The 17,991-nt window shown below is 41.5% G+C and overlaps 1 protein-coding gene across 1 annotated transcript; it reads right to left on the bottom strand.

The window, feature by feature from the left end:
• Positions 1-7,057: 7,057 nt before the first annotated feature.
• On the bottom strand, positions 7,058-17,190 carry LOC139445808 (uncharacterized). Its single transcript, XM_071227035.1, has 3 exons — positions 17,119-17,190; positions 10,405-10,668; positions 7,058-8,330 (listed from the first exon to the last, which is right to left on the bottom strand). The coding sequence occupies exons 1-3, from the start codon at positions 17,162-17,164 to the stop codon at positions 8,107-8,109; spliced, it is 534 nt and encodes a 177-aa protein (XP_071083136.1). The 5' UTR covers positions 17,165-17,190; the 3' UTR covers positions 7,058-8,106.
• Positions 17,191-17,991: the final 801 nt, after the last annotated feature.

Below are 17,991 nucleotides of genomic sequence, written 5' to 3'. Positions count from 1 at the left end.
CGATTCCCAACATGGGTACAATGTGTGAAGCCCATTTCTGGTGTCCCCCGCGGTGATTTTGCTGGAATATTACTAAAAAGCGGCGTAAAACCATACTCACTCACTCACTCATAATGAAAATCCATGGGGCATTTTCTTGTAATGATATAGATGGGGAAATACATGTGATTCTCTTCCGATGAAACTAGGCTAGATACTAGAAACTAGGTTAGATACTAGAAACTAGGCTAGATACTAGAAACTAGGCACCATTGACCATGCCAATCAGTGATCTGTTGTTGGTTCAATTATCTTGTTGCCTTTGATTATCCTTAATGCATGACAACAGAATAAACATATAAACTGTGTGTTGTATTTAGGAAAACACTGTTCATTGTAATTAGGGAAGGCCTTTACTCAGTGCTAAATAAGCGCTGCAATTTGTGTTTGAATGGATTAAGGTGACTTTAGCCTGTCTTTCCAATGGGGATTTTTTACTATGATGAATGTTTGTATATCTATAAGTGATGTTGATTGTTATCTCAATGTGTTCCAGTTAAAATGTACATATTCGCTTCCACATGTATGTAAGTATACCGTGCACTGATGTATATATTCAGTACCATATTTATTCTACCGTGTATATATTATTTGTATTTTATTAAGTGTTAAATGTATGCTCTCTACATCACTGAGTGATTTATGAGAAATAAACATTGTTCTGTATGGGGTGGGGTGAGTCGCATTGATTTTGAGTCACATGTTTGGCTAGGGTTCAGCAGTCGTATTACCTTGGAGATGCATTAATTTCAATATTTACAGTATATATGACCTTGAATGGAGAAATGAATGACAATATGAACAAAACACTCTTGCAAGGTATGATGACACGTTCCACATGATCTGTCTTGTTCCAACAATCGAAAAAGCTAGAGTAACAATAGTATGTATCACATGTCAGAATCTCCTTTCTGCATGTGCAGGGAAAGCCACGATTTCTTGGCAGTTATTTTCCCCAGATTATGGCGCGTTTGTTTGAAATGTTCATGTACCTTAAACAGGAATCAATATGATTAATACCACTCCACAAAAAGCCAAACATATTGCCGCAGACACTTCAGTGTCGACCTTAGAACTTTTTATTCGTCACAACTTGAAAACCAAGCATTTTAGATTGTTTCATGTTTTAGGATCCCCTGACTGAAGATCAAATGAGCTTATGTCGTTGCACTTTGACATCCGGTCACCTTGCATGAATTATCTTAGCTATTGTGTCATTAAGATTGCTCATAGAATTTCAATCATATTTATAACATTACAATTTTATACATGACTACCATATTGAAAATTTCATTTGTGCCCATTACTCAGCCATTGAAAGTATCATCTACGTAGACGAAAGCATCATCTACGTAGATTATAGTAACATCTACGTAGATGAAAGTATCATCTACGTAAATGAAAGTATTATCTCCGTAGATTATAGTAACATCTACGTAGACGAAAGCATCATCTACATAGACTATAGTAACATCTACGTAGATGAAAGTATCATCTACGTTAATGAAAATATCATCTCCGTAGATTATAGTAACATCTATGTAGATGAAAGTATCATCTACGTAGACGAAAGCATCATCTATGTAGATTATAGTAACATCTACGTAGACGTAAGTATCATCTACGTAGAAGAAAGCATCATCTACGTAGATTATAGTTACATCTACGCAGATGAAAGTATCATCTACGTAGATTATAGTTACATCTACGCAGACGAAGGTATCATTTTAGACTGTGACACTAGTGCGCTTCCATACATGTCCGCATGTATCACTACGAAATTACATATGCAGCAAACAAGTGGTGTGTGAAAAATGTTTGTGTATTGAGCCAAAATGTTGTGGAGAGAACACTTGGTGATTGTAGTCATCTCAGTTATCGGTACATACGAAAAGTCCAAAGTGAAGATCAGCTACCATCATTAAAGCGTATGTTCCCGGTTGGAATCGATAACGATCTGACATCTCCTGCCCATGGAATAGAGGAGAATGCGAATCACATCCTGGGGAATGGTAACTCAATCCGCCTGCAAAGCAAAAGCCAACTGCTGCAACGTCTGGGCTTGTGGTTGACGTCGGCGTAGCCGTCTATCCGATTCATCCGTGGGGGAAGGAAAACGATGCATATTATTATCATTTATTCTCACTGAGCATTTCAGTTTCGAGGTCACGCCATTGTTTTCATTGTTTGCAAGCAGCCTACAGCATGTCTTCATTGCCACAAATAATGAAACATGAGGTCATTCATGGTTTATTACGCCACAGACGGGTTTTTTTTATGTATTGTATTACCAACAATAGACTGAGTGAACGATCGTTTCCACTTGCAATCGGGAAAGTCACATTTTTCTACATTTTTGCAGAAATTTGTTTTGAATGATTGTCTGTCCCTTGTGAGGGCAAATGGGGTTTGAACGTCCCGTTCAAGACCATTGCACTTACATAGCACCGTGCATGCATGTGTGAGTGGCTGATTGTACTATTCACGAGTCTCCCGCCGTGATATCATGCCGCAGTTTAACAGGGTACACCACACAGACGCAATACACAGATTCCGAGCTGTCCAGTCCGTGTCCGTCCCTCTAAAATGCCGAGGCATGGTTACAAGTTCATCTTATACCGTCTCTTTGTAATGACGCAGCCAGGTATAAAAACCACCGACCTCCACTCTCCGGACAGTCGCTCTATCAACAAGACCAATGAGGAGGTCCCCTTCATGAAATAACGTTGAAAATTAATTCACTTGTGACAGATAATCTGTATTTCCGGACAAGCTTGTAGGATATTTTCTAAGTAATGTGTACATTGGAAAGGCACTGATTAGCTTAACCATTTGAACTTATTGTTCATGAGAAAATGCTTGTCAAAACCCATTGATTATCACTGACGGTATATGGGTGCCGATTCACTTCAAACTGAGTAAGAAAGTTTTAAAAAATCACGATATTGAATCATGGCAGATATGAATTACACCCTCCATTTTGAACGGATTACATAAACATGTCAATATCAAGAGACATGGGAATTGCATCGTCCACGTGAAAAATGTTTCGGGTGTGTTAGGGTGTTAGGCTTTGGTTCAGAAAACGTTCTATCTCCGGCAGTCATTTTTCAAAGCTGGTCTTTCTTCTGACGACAGACCATAACAGTTATATATCATCGTCCCCTACTTTTTGGAGAGTATATGTGCAGTGGAACCCCACCGATTAGCCATACCCTAAAGATATTCGAGAAGAAGACATGATATCCTCCACTCTCAAGAACGTAAGTGAATGAATTCGATTGTATTTATATCATTAATTATGTACAAAAACATATCTAAAAATTACTCAAAAGTGTAATGCGTTCAAACAGATATTTTGAAAAATGTGTGATTTGTTCAATGCCTTCAGCGTAATCCTTTCAACGGGACCACAGGGGTGCTGACTTTCGGTGTCCCTCCTTGCAACGTTTAGAATAATCAAGATAAAAGAATTAGTTAAATCAGTGTAGTGTAGTGAACATCCTAGAAACTAAATGAAGAATACTTGTCAATAATGTAATTAGACTGGGATTATCAAATCAGCATTGTTGAATTTATCGCATTAAACAACACGGCGAATTATCGGTGTTACGAGTCGAATGTCTACAGATATTGGTGTAGTGGTCCGTTACTTATATATATACATCATGTGTGCATAGATATAGAGACCGCCGCCGTGGCCTATTGGTAGAGCGTCCGCCCGGAGAGCGGAAGGTCCGGGGTTCGATCCCCGGCCGCGTCATGCCTAAAGACGATAAAAGATGGTACTTGTTGTTACCCTGTCTGGCGCTCGGCATTAAGGGGCTAAAGAAGGACTGGTCGGCTCGGAGTCAGTATTCTGTGTCTGAGTGGGGTAGTCATGTTAAACACTGCGGCATTGTGTGTCCGGACTAGTACAAGCAGCCACACACACACTCTCTCTCACAAACACGTGCATGCACGTCGCTATGTAAGTGTAAGACGCGACGTTAAACCCCATTTCACCTCACCATAAATTTAGTGGGTATAGTCTACCATTTTTATACTAAAACTATAGAACTTTCTCTTAACGTGCGCACGTGTTTGCTTCTTTTCTGGTGTAATCCTTTCAAAATGGAGGATGTAATTCAGATCTGCCGGACAGCGATTCCACACAGTAAACAGTTTAAGGGTTCTGTTGGATTTTGCCAGCATTGGTGACAGCCATATTGGAAATAGGTTTGTCCACGTGACTGTCACATGATGCAAGACAACCAAGCAGCAGTCGTTTACCTCATACAGCAATCCAAGTTGTTTTCGTCTTCAAATCCAAGTGTATACTTTATATCTGTTCAGCACAGATTAACCTCACTTCTATAACGACCGCCGCGTTATACGAACTAGATGCGGTTGGATCTGGCGTTACACGGTCACCGTGAAGTCATACAAAATCACTACTCCATTGCTGACCTTGGTGTTGTGTAGGTCGCGGAATTGATGGAGAGGACACGTTTGTTATAGGTTCGGGAAACCATTGATGACAATAATACATTGGTGTTGAAAGCGAAGTTTTAATACAAGATTTCTGTACAAGTCCAATGGAGTCTAAAGTCCAAACCGAAAACAGCCGAAGGAGCAGGTTATGTTAATGTTACTGTTATTTATATTCTTTTAGTACAAGTTGAATGGTTTTCTGATATTGGTAAGATATATTTCACTGTATATCCCACAAGGACAGATGTACATATAGATTCATGTAGATGTCAAACATTGCTGGGCCTTACAGTATCTTACATATGTGAACTGGCAAATGGGTGAGTGAGTGAGTGGTGTTTTACGCCGCTTTGGACAATATTCCAGCACCATCAGGGCGGTTTTTATCAAAGCAGACATAGAAGTCTCGCTAATTCCGTTATTTCGTCATGTCTAGTACGTTATAACTTCATGGTTCCGACATAATCAAAATCGGGACAAATCTGGGATTCAAACCCACGATCAGCGGCTCGCGGCCTGGATAAGGGACGCAACTCTGCACAGCGTGATGCGGCGCCCCAGACCATGCACTGGACCGTCTGTGTCCCAAAGTACTGTTATTATAGGAAGGCACTTCTGATACGCAATAAGAAAATGTTACTGGGTTCAACTGACCGTTGAAAAGTTACGGACATATCATTTTTTAAAAGTCGAACTCACAAACTTTCAGAATTATTCAAGTTATTTTGTATTTATTAATTTGTTTGTGAGCCATGGAAGTTTTCGGAGTTACTGGCCGATCAGCGTTCTCCTGAAAAGGAGTAATGAACTTAAACCAAAGGTAAAATATGTATCAGTATAATCAAGCAATACTTTTCGGGAACTTTCGTTTGACAAACTTCGGATGAAGAACAAGTAGATAGTGACACTCACCACAGCAATGTCGCTAGTTCTACATGTGTGTCTCTCCAAGAACGCTAAAGAAGATGCTGATGAAGATGACGAGAGAGACACGGGACTTTGGGTGTGGAGGTTGTCTATATCTACTATGTGGAAAATCAGTTGAAATAGAATTGAATGAAGAAGATATTTAATTCAAAATGCTATACAATATACACGTTCTGTAAACGATCGTCGGACACACACTAATATCTAATTGAATTGCATTTCATTGATTAGACCAATCGTTTAGCAGTTCCAAATAGGTCTCAACATAGTACTTGTTTCATTTATCTTTCAACCATCCCCGATTATCCAGGGTATTATACACTACTAAAAACATGTTAAGAACCACCGGATTCTTTCATAGTACTTCAGTCAACCTATCACGCCAGTATGGCAGCAACGTCACTGTCCTACCATGACAGATTAACTGTAATAACATGAAAGAAGAGGATGGTTCTTAACTTCTTTTGAGTAGTATATCTCCACTCTATTATCATAGAATGTGGAAACAATATCCTGAATTATCGAGAATGAAAAAACATTAACTTAGTATTTGTTTCATTAATATTTTATAATGTGGCGTATTATTTAAATATCATAGATTTATGTTCAATATAATAGATTTTAGTTCAATATATTTATCGATGTTGTGTGACTTATGTCAGCATCATTAACTCTAATACACGTACATATGTTGCTAAATATTAAACACACACACACGTTACAAAGTTAATCACAAACATAATATGACAGTAAACACGATTCAAATGTTTATAAATATCACAGAATATTTGTTCACATTGCAAGTTGTAAATCCACCAATGCACACAGAAAATGACAGTAAATACCATATACACAGTATCAGCAGTAGAGACGTCGTGGTCGGCGAGGTGGTGTTACCTGGGGGTATTATTTGTAAATATCTAGAGACCTAATCGGAAAAGAATTAAGCCTTTCGTTCAAATACACCCGTGGATGTTGTATCGAGTATCTGTACGGAAACAAGTGGACGTTGCCCCATCGATCATCTCAGGACTTTGTCCACATTTTCATGGCCTTGTGATCGACATACTGGCTCCCTGATGGTTACTCGAGTGCTGGTGTTCGATGATCAGTCCCTACCTTTGTGAGGCTGAGGGAGCATGTTCAATAAATACTCAAATGAAATTAAAATACATTAAATATTTTTCCACCCAAACTAAGAAATACATTCTAAAATTCTAATTTTGATACCCGTTTTCATAATTTTTGAACGGCCCTTACAACTAAACTCTATTCCTGAATTTACCAATTCATCACCCGATACCAGCTAAATACCAACGCCATCCTCTCACCCACCCTCATCTCATTCCCATAGTGATCCAAGCAGTTTCAATTAAGCTCAGAGACAGACCATTGGGACTAGGATTTTCGCTGGAGACAGATTATATTTTCTGTCAATGCTGCTTAGCATACATTTTTGTATTTGAAATTAGGAGCCAAACAATTATTTAATATAGCACATCCAACATGTCCGGTTTACTTTCGGGGTAAAATGTTCCAGCATATTCGGAAACAGATGATATTTTTCAAATAAATATTTTCAAATATCGACCCCTACCTTAACCTAGCAGTCGACCATTTACTGTATCAAAATGTTTTATATTCCTGCATTCAGCTTCCCAATTAAAATATTCCACAAGTTGATATACCGGATGGTAATTGGGGTATAGATTGATCGTTGATCCTTTGTTCCGCCCGACGGCGAAGCACAAAGCAGCCAATCCTGATCTCCGGATATACGTGATCACGAGACGGGTTCCGGGATATAAGCTCGCAATATCAACACACGCTTTCTATTGGTTACTTTTATACTGGCAATCATCGCATGGCTGTATACACACTCTCTTTAACAAAGCATGTAGATTTCTCGGTAGAAATATAGATCAAATGTTTCGTTCTAAAGGAAGAATCAATACATGCAATTGTCATTTTGAAAATAAATAATTGATCAGCTTCGATTCGCCCGGTCTAGATCGAATGCCGAGAATTCAACATAGCAGAAATGAGATCAAAATCATCTGGATGGCCTATCACACCATTGTCTCGGGTACGGTCTTTATTACAGGAAACGTTTAAGTGAAATTGTACATGGTCACATTTGAAACTCACGACATACTATTGAAAGTTGAATTAAAGTTTTAGAACATACAAAACAGCAGTTTTCAAGTCACATTTGAAAAAAGGTTCACAAACAATGTATCATATATACAAAAGGATAAACACATAATTGTACTACTTAAAAGCAAGAAAAATGTACATAATCTCATAAAAATATACATCTGAAGGCCCCGGTAGGCAAAGACACCTGAAATATAAGTAGTTTCCCAATACAGCAGTTTAAATAATCAGCAATTTGTCGGAAAGGATATTAAATTTGTTTTAGTTTTCGATGGTTTTTTAAAAATTTTATATATAAAATTTTAGCAGGTTCAATATCAGGTTTTCAAAAACTTCTAACATGAAGTTATTTAACTCATTGTCCAGACTAATGATAAATGGGCATTTTAAATTATTTACATTTTTTTTTAATAAATCGTGACAAAAATCCATCATCTCCTACAAATCGTTAAATTCTCAAATCCGAAACATTTTGATGTTTACGTTGGTCGAAGATGGTGATCTGGGGCTTCAGTTTGAAGTGTAGGGAGGTGGAGGGGTCACCCCCGAATCAGCAAGGGGCTGGACCTTCCCTCCCTGGCCGCCATAGAGAAGTTGTTGATCCGGGGGGACGTACATCGGAGGGGGGTAGTTGGGGTTAGGCTGGTACCCCGGGGGTGGGCGTGGAATCGGTCCCTTGTAGCCGTCACTGTAGTAATCCGCGTAGGGGTGTCCCGGGTAGGCGGGTGGGCCTTCTGCAACAAGTGTCATACAGTCAGTTAAGACATCTTGCCCTTCACCGGCTGATGTACAAGCAAAGGGGTGTCGATGCTTTGCGATTTAAAAAAAATAAATTAATTGGTATTTTATTCCAGGTAAACTTAAACATATAAAATCATATAGAATTTGATTTTTTATGATACCGTACACGATACGCCGACCTAATTATCGATTTCTGCTATAATTCTTCATCGATTTTACGAAAGTAGTATTTACTATGTTTTGTTTAAGTGACCCGGATTGACTGCACAATCTGACATGTCGTTACCATGACAATGAACAAACTTCTGAATCTGATTGCGTAACAGTGATAGAACGAACCTACATTAACCCATGAGAGTTAAACGCTAACTGGTTGATAGCAACGGCTTCTTGTTTGCTTTGTTGGTTCAAGCAGAAATAGCCCAAATCTTACTATGACGCCCCCACTAGCAGTACTAGAAATAAGACTTAAGTGATTGAGTTGGGTTTAACGCCGCTTAGAACAGTATTCCAGTTATATCATATTGTGTCACCTTAATGTGGGAGGAAAGCCCGGAGTGATGCATCTCTCAGACGTTTACCACTTCGGTGAAACCCACGAGCGCGGATATGGTGCAGACAAACCTAGAAACATAATCGGGGCGAACCGGGATTCGAACCAAAGAAAATAGGTTTCTGGTGTTTCAAAGGGACGCAACTCTGTAAAACGAATTGTGAAGTCTTAGACGACTGGGCTACTCGTGTTCATAAACTTGAGGAAAGGGAATTGACAACAAGATGGGTTGATCAATCCATCTCTCTTCAGTTACCCACGAGAGGATACATCCCGTCAATGGTTTATAAAGACATACCATTGCACAAATCAGGTACATTTTGGCATATCTGTGTTTCAGGATTGATGGCATATTGATGTATGTGTTGTTTCCAGTGTTTGAAGATCCCCTGTTATGTGATTGAGTACCTGAGTTACATATCAACATATCATGGCGTCTTAGTTGCGGTGAGGTATCACGTGGAGTTCAAGATTGTTGCACTTATATATCGACGTGCAAGCATATCTCTCTCTCTCTCTCTCTCTCTCTCTCTCTCTCTCTCTCTCTCTCTCTCTCTCTCTGTGTGTGTGTGTGTGTGTTTAGATGTCAGATGAATACCCCACCCCACAGTAAACTGACTACGACTGACTGACGTGAACGGATATGCTGCTGAGAAACGCAGATCCCAATCGGGTGGGACACCGACCTACGGGCGTCTTGGACCAAATTAAAGGAAGCTTACACCTGTGTTCTCGTACGGGTTCCAATGAAGACCATGTGCTTAGTACAAGTGAAATTGGCACGTTGTTTCCATGTAATCCGGATAATCATGAATTGTTAAACCGAGAAGCATTATATAATTTGCGATAGCAGGCAGACTAGACAACGTTAGAATTACTTGAATCAAATTTGCCGAGACTGGCGATTTTCCTGAACCCTGTACACCTTTGATATTCGTATCCGTGATGAGATGTGTCGGCAACAAAAGACCCTGGGCCCAGTTCCACAAAGCCATCGTAGGGCTACGACTGTCATAAGTCTATGTTAAAGTATTGGAGTTACGATCGACTTTGCGCTTCGAGCGCTTTGTGGAACGCGACCCAGAACTGTACTCTCGATTGTAATAAAATATTGTGATGAAAAATAACAAAGGTTAACGCAAAACATTGATGTACGGCGAAATCTCTGAATACGGAATCAGGGGCCCGTTCCACAAAGAGGTCTTAGCGGTAAGACGATCGTATCTTCCTTTCTTTAACACTGATTCACGACATTCCTGACCAACTCGTGTTAATCCGGGACAAGCCGAATACCGAAAGGGGCGAGTGGTGACGAATGTGATTCACGATAGTCTAGCGTTAAGGTCACTTTGTGGAACCAGGGACAGATTGAAAACGAAATCAGGTACTTCAAGGTGTGGGCCGTCACGAAATGGCTTCCGATTTTCGCTTTTAGTCTTGAATCCTTATTTATAGTTCACTGGTGCTAATAATGTATAGTACCGTCACTACCAATCTGCATGTTTGGTACTTACTCGCTTGTGACACAATGGTGACCTGTTCGTTCTGTCTGGGCTGGAGACGGCGCCTGTTGCGTGTCTGCTGTTTGATGCAGCAGACGATGATTGCGATGATGGTGGCAACAAGGATGACGCACCCGATGCCGATGCCGACTATCATGGAAAGTGGGTCACAACATTTCTGGTCGTTGGTGCTGCCGCAGCAGCCATACTCACAGTTGTAGGAATGTCCCTTTATCTTGGAGAAGCATGACTCCTCGCCAAGACCCAGGACGAGGTCTGGAAGGAAAGATTGACGTAGTATATAATAATACCGCAGTGCTGTGTTATATGGTGATACAGCAATTCGATGTTATTATAAGGGATTAATAGCGTTATTGTTCAGGGTGCCATTGTCCTTCACATTAGCAGTGGTGGACCCAGAGGGTTGGGGTGGTGATAGGGGGGTGGAATCGTTCTTGGGGTGGTCACCCGTCCTCTGTTTACATCTGATGACATTTTGTCAGCACATTGACTACCATGATAACATGTTGATCTGATTGTTAAAGCAAAGTTCATTAATGGGTTATATAACGTGTTTGTGAATGTTTTGGCAGGCTTTTGGGCTGACTCAAACTGATGTTACAAATGGACCGCCCCCACGCCATCAACCATTGGTAATCTTTGTCTGGTCCAGCCTGGACTATATACACTATCTAATGATATAGCTGGAATGATGCCGAGTGCGGCGTTAAACAGTATACAATTGAACATGGTGTCTGTTGTATGTGTTATTTCTTTCCTCTTCAATTGTATGACCTTTCTGATCAAGTATAACATCATACAAATACAAGCGAGCTGCAAAAACCTTTGTGGTTCAATGTCGTTGTGGTTTGGTTCATTGTTTAAGATACTGTCAGGCATTTCTTGCATGTTTCTGTAGTAAAACAAGATCTAGATCTAGACTCACACTCATCTTCCCGAGGCAAGGGCGTTAACTGACTGTAAAAGTCCAGTTTCCATCGGACTTTTATTGTCATTTAATTCCCTGCATCACTTCGGGCTTTCCTCCCACAATAAGCTGACACGCCGTGATATAACTGAAATACTGTTAAAAGCGGCGTTAATCCCAACTCACTCACTCACTCACTCCATGTCAACACGGTGTCACATCTGATGCAGATATTTCACGCACTGTGTGACGATTCACCGTCTGGCAGACCAGAGACAGAGTGAGTTCGGTTTAACGCTTTGAACGGTATTTCAGTTATATAACGATGAGTCGAGTTAAACGCCGCTTTTAACATTATTCCAGTTATATCACGGCGTGTCAGCTTAACGTGGGAGAAAGCCCGAAGTGATGCAGGTCTCAGACGTTTACTACTTCAGTCCTGACAAACCTAGAAACATAATCGGGGCGAACCGGGATTCGAACGTTATATAACGTCGTGTCAGCTTAGTGTGGGAGGATAGCCCGAAGTGGTGCAGGTCTCAGACGTTCCCACTTTAGTGAAACCCATGAGCACGGGTATGGTGCTGACAAACCTCGAAACATAATCGGGCGAACCGGGATTCGAACCCACGTTCACGTTTATGGCACGACCGAGGGGCGCAACTCTGCACAGCGAATTCGGCGACTTAGACAGCTGGGCCACCCCTGTACCCGACACTGACATATCTGACAGGATAGCTGAAGGCTTGCGATACACCCTCTGCATGTGGACACCTTGTACCATTAACAGCTCATTGTACCGGCACGCAGGTACAAACCAAACGGCGTGCAATATTAATGAATTTAGTGTAGTCGTTAGTCGAGCAGCTGATACAATGGCTGAACACTAGCTTCGTCCCAGGAGCTGCCTCCCCGTCAGATCGATTCGCGGAGACAATTCAGTCACTGATTGCGCATGCGTGAGATCAGTCAGGTGTGGTGCCACAGGAAGTAAGCAATCCATCCGCTGTAGAGCCGCTGTACTCCCCAGGTGGGACTGTAGGTCTTCATTTGAAATGCTATAGATCGTACTGTCTAGTTCAAAATGACATTCTATCGTTACCTCACACAAATGTCTATTTGTCCGGTGTTACTATTTCAAAAGATATTTAAGGGCAGGGGTGGCCCAGTCGTCTAAGGCGCCGCGATTCAATGGTGCAGAGTTGCCCCGATTATGTTTCTAGGTTTATCAGCACCATGCCCATGCTCGTGGGTTTCACCGAGGCGGTAAACGTCTGAGACCTGCACCACTTCTGGCTTTCCTTCCATATTAAGCTGACACGCCGTGATATAACTGGAAAAAGCGGCGTTAAACCCAACTCACTCACTCATTCAAAAGATATATAACGTCGTGTGAACAATGTGGATTAAACAAACTTTTCAAAAAGTCATGATATATATTTGTTCATATGCTGTATGTTTGACTTTTTAAAACACAAAATGAAAAAGAAGAAGTATTATGTTTCTAGGTAATCCCATTATGACAAATAAATGGTTACGTTTGCATGTAACTATGTCATGCATCCAGGCGAGACGAGTGAGTGAGTATAGTTTTACGCCGCTTTTAGCATTATTCTAACAATATCACGACGGGGGACACAAGAAATGAGCTTCACATATTGTACCCATGTAGGGAATCGAACCTGGGTCTTTGGTTCGCGAACACTTTAACCGCAGGGCTACACCAGGCGGGACATTATGTTCGTCCATTTGTTCACCGACCAACGACAAGCTTTGTTCTCAGATTCTATACACAACCTTTGACAATATGTTTCATGGTACAACTGTCCAGTATAACACAGAGACTCTAAACAGGTCGAAAGCAGGTTGCTGGGCAATCCACAGTTGTCAGTGAGACCGATTGTATGGCATTGTGTCCATATATCAAGTATGAAATGAATGCTGATGTGTGTGTGTGTGTGTTGACAAACAGACTTGTCTTTGTCAGCGTAGCCGTGCCATGAATAATGTAATACTCTACAATGTTCAGTCAACTGGAGATCAACATAAAACTAAAAGCGAGCCTCTCATGCTATGGAATACGTCAATATACTGCAGTACTTGCAGGTCGATAGAGATAACCGTACAGCTTCATTTTTGAAAAGAAATAAACTTTGGGGAAAGGGTACCACAGTCCTCTAAGATGCAGGAACTCGCTGTACGGAGTTGCGTCCCTTAGCCGCGCCAGGAGCCCCTGGTCGTGGGTCAGGATCCAAGACTGGCCGTGATTACGATTCATGCCAGCACCGTGACGTTGGTTTTAACGAAATGATCAGCCGTGTATGGTCATGGTCACTTTAGACTGACATCAAATACAGTTTATTAGAAGCCAACCCTAACACAGCACTTTCCACACATACTTCTCCAACTACGTCAACGACAACTACCACAATGCACAGCTACCTAAATCCCCCGAGGCCGCGCAAAGTCGTAAAATAGAAAGACTCATAATTCTAGATTTATCAATTTTCATCTGGTACCAAGTGAGAGAATTGGGTTTAAACTTTAACGCCGCATTGAACAATACTGTGACATCATACGGTGAACCTACGAGTGAGTGAGTGAGTGAGTTTGGTTTAACGCCGCTTTTAACAGTTTTCCAGTTATATCACGGCGTCAGCATAATGTGGGAGGAAAGCCCGAAGTGATGCAGGTCTCAAACGTTTACCACTTCGGTGAAACCCACGAGCACGGGTATGGTGCTGACAAACCTAGAAACATAATCGGGGCGAACCGGGATTCGAACCAACAATAATAGGTTTCTGGCGTGCCCAAGGGACGCAACACTGCACAGCGAATCGCGGCGCCTTAGACGACTGGGCCGCCCGTGCCCCCGTAAAACCCACGAGCACGTTATGGTGCTGATAATCATGGTAACATAATCGGGCGAGTTTTAGGATTCGTACCCATAGTAACCGTTTCCTGGAACGACTGAGGGACGCAACACTGCACATTGAATTGCCTGGCGCCTCAGACGACAGAACCACCCGTGCCCGTTGCTATTAGTGAGTGAGTGAGTGGGTTGGGTTTAACGCCGCCTCGAACAGTATTCCAGTTACATCACGGCATGACAGTTTGATGTGGGAGGAAAGCCCCAAGCAGGTCTCAGACGTTTACCACTTTGGTGAAACCTACGAGCTGGAGTATGGTGCCAAACCTAAAAACACGAGAAACGTAATCGGTTTAACAGTTATTCGAACCCAGGATCATAGGTTTCTGGCGTGCCCAAGGGACGCAACTCTGCCAAAGGGGAAACCGTGCGACCCAATGTCTTTGTAGGTGAAAAGTACATACATTGTACGGTGCTTCAATTTAAACTTGTTTTATGAATTAGTGAGTGAGTGAGTGAGTTAAGATTTTATTTCACATCGGCAATATTTCAGCCATATCGTGACTTTCAAAGGTTATACATAAAAACTAAAAAAACGTTTCAACAAGGGACAGTAAAATAACTAGACGTATCACAGATTAGTATTTATGCTAAACTAGCATGGAACCATAAATATACATTAATAGACGGGACAATACATTATAAAAAAAGAACTATAGATCGCCAGCAACTGAAGGTAGATCGTTTTATGAATTAAACAAAGTACACGCAAAGAGGACATCTAAGCATGAATATATATATTGTTCAATATCTGATCAGAGGCGGTCGGGTAGCCTAGTGTTAAAAGCGTTCGCTCGTCACGCGGAAGACCCGGGTTCGATTCCCGATATGGGTACAATGTGTGAAGCCCATTTCTGGTGTCCCCCGCCGTGATATTGCTGGAATATTGCAAAAAGCGGCGTAAAATTAAATCAGTTCCTCGTATCTTGACCCTACATATCTATTTGCTTCTGTTATACAACACGGATGAGCGTCACCACATCCTGACATCGTTAAGGACATGTACGTGTACTACTGGACGCTTCATAGCGTACACTGCTCGTCAGTAATTAAATGCCATATTGACATAGGACCCGTGAAGATCCGGAGTAGAATAGGTCTTCCGCAACCCATGCTTGCCGTAAAAGGCGACTATGCTTGTCGTAAGCATCTTCCCGAGGCAAGGGAGTTAACTGACTTTAAAAGTCCAGTTTCCACCCTTGCCAAACTAGGCTGGAATTACTGGGCTCGATCGTTACGCCACCAATGGCTATTACCAATTATGTCCCTTCAAAGCCTCTTCTATGGACCAATCAGATTCCACCTTTCGTATCACTTGCGTTTGTTTCAAACAAAATGGTGGCGCCCAGTCAGGACGATCTCATCGATAATCAAGATCTATATTGTGATAAAACAATTCTTACAACACGAAATGCATCAAATCAAGTGAGAACCTTGATTAAAAACATGAAAGGATTTGAAAAATATCTGCCGACAACGAATTAGCGATGCACATGCTTTGCAAATCCTGCAATCGACAGGAATCTGCACGACAGTTTACGAACAGGATTTTGATTTCGGCGCGCGATTTTGATTGGACTATGCATAGACTCGTTAGTCCAGACAAAACGTAACTCCATATTACCATCCTAGTTCGACAAGGGTGGAAACTGGACTTTTATAGTCAGTTAACTCCTTTGCCTCGGGAAGATGGTCATAGGAGTCGACTAACGGGATCGGGTGGTCAGGCTCGCTGACTTGGTTGATGCATGTCATCGTATCCCAATTGCGTAAATCGATGCTTGTGATGTCAATCACTGGTTGTCTGGTCCAGACTCGACTATTTACATACCGCCGTCATATAGCTGGAATATTGCTGAGTGCGGTTATAAACAACAAACAAACATGTCCAAAACGAGTTAGTGTCGAAATGAAGTCAAGTTCTCATACATATAAACATATCTGATAACAATCATGACAAGTTCTAAAGGTTAAGTTCCCCAAATTATGTAGAGCTAGTGGACCGTAAAGATCCCTAAGCCCACCTTGTTCTTTACGAAACAGCTTACAACACACTGAGCGTTTTACTTTACGTGCAGACTGATGTTTTTCTTTGCAATAGATCACAAACACATGAGATCGCCTCCGTGGTCTAGTGGTAGAGCGTCCGCCCGGAGAGCGGAAGGTCCGGGGTTCGATCCCCGGCCGCGTCATACCAAAAGACATTAAAAGATGGAACTTGTTGTTACCCTGTCTGGCGCTCGGCATTAAGGGGTTTGAAACAAGGACTTGTCGGCTCGGAGTCAGTTTACTGTTTCTGAGTGGGGTATCCATGTTAAACTCCGGCATGGTATCTCAGTGAGCTAGCACTATAAATCGGCATTAGTCTGGACTAGTACAAGCAGCCACACAAACACACACACGTACATGCACGTGGCAATCTTGGACGCGACGTTAAACCCCATTTCACCTCACCTGTTACCTATACAATTATCAACGAAAGCGAAACGTCGTTTAACTGGCAGGCGACTTCAAGGGGTATTAACATCATTGCAATCATGAGTCATCTAGGTCGAAAGGAATTTTAATATCTACCCTTTACAGAAATATACTACCCAATGACAATATCTCCCAGTAACCTTAAAATGTCCCTTAAATTGCAGCAAAACTATAACACCAAGCCGCCAACCTGTTATCGTTAGTGTTGTTACACAAGCTAAATCAGTCAGGCACGCAATCGATGACTTCCTCGTCAGATACCCACCCAGCGTTCACCCGGGATCGCCATGGATCTACCCCATTACCTCGACGCCAGGATTGGATAATCTATTACCAACATATTTCTCGGAATATACACTGACTTTTGTATCACAATATTTCAAGAGCTTACCTTGTATATAGAATAAAAGAAATGTTATTATCCAAGATGTCACCATTTTGTCCTGTGCAAAATGTCCGTCAGTGCCGGAAGTGACGGAGAGGGTTGTGTTGGCTTGGCAACAAGTAAACACGCCAAGGTTTACAATCGATGACAAAATTATACGTCTCCGTAGCGGAAGAGAGAAGAAATCCATATCATTTCAGTGTGTGCTGGCTGCTTCATCGCGTGGCTTTACTATTCTCTATTGTTAAAGAGGATTCCTTCAACCAGCGTCAATATATGGTTTGTATTGTACTCGGTAAATTGAGCTGGGTTGTGTGTTACACAATGATGGGCGACACATGAGATAAAGGTTTTATAGAGGACAGGACGTTTCTTTTAATAATATATTCATCTGCCATCAAGGCGATATATCTTACCGTGGCGGAATTGGTTAAAGTGTGTACGTGTGTGCATGTGAAAATTATTAATTATCTAGAAAACATTTAAAGGTGTCTTCCTATCTTTATTCATTTATTTTTTTTTTATATTAAACATGGCGCGCTAGAGGTACGCCAAACCCAAGACGATCTCATTTGTGGTTATAAAATCTGCAGGTCACGAGTGATCCAGGGGTTTATATCGCCTAAAATAGCTGAGCAGAGTTATGTTCCTTGATCGTACCAGGATTCGTTTATCGTAGGTTCGAATCCATGAGCGTCCTGATTGGTATCCGTGATTTGCCAGCAGTATACCCGTGTCCATGGGTTTCTTCAGGCTTTCCTCCTACAAAAATACGACACGTCTGAAGTGACGGAACACATGATTCTTACATAATACAATTGTAAACCTGTCTATGCCAAGATGCATTTTTTATTTCGCTGAAGAAAAAAGGAGGAAATC

The sequence above is a fragment of the Haliotis cracherodii genome, unplaced genomic scaffold (genome assembly GCF_022045235.1).
Source record: "Haliotis cracherodii isolate W230 unplaced genomic scaffold, xgHalCrac1.p SCAF_6, whole genome shotgun sequence".
NCBI classification, from domain to species: Eukaryota; Metazoa; Mollusca; class Gastropoda; order Lepetellida; family Haliotidae; genus Haliotis; species Haliotis cracherodii.
The sequence above is the reverse complement of the archived record's forward strand: the minus strand, read 5'-3'. Positions and strand labels throughout refer to the sequence as shown.

Coding starts and splice junctions, on each gene's coding strand:
- LOC139445808 (XM_071227035.1), bottom strand. CDS start 17,164: ATGGTGACATCTTGGATAATAACATTTCTTTTATTCTATATACAAG. Junction 10,669..17,118: donor TCTTTTATTCTATATACAAG/GTAAGCTCTTGA, acceptor CTTTCCTTCCAG/ACCTCGTCCTGGGTCTTGGC. Junction 8,331..10,404: donor CACCATTGTGTCACAAGCGA/GTAAGTACCAAA, acceptor CACTTGTTGCAG/AAGGCCCACCCGCCTACCCG.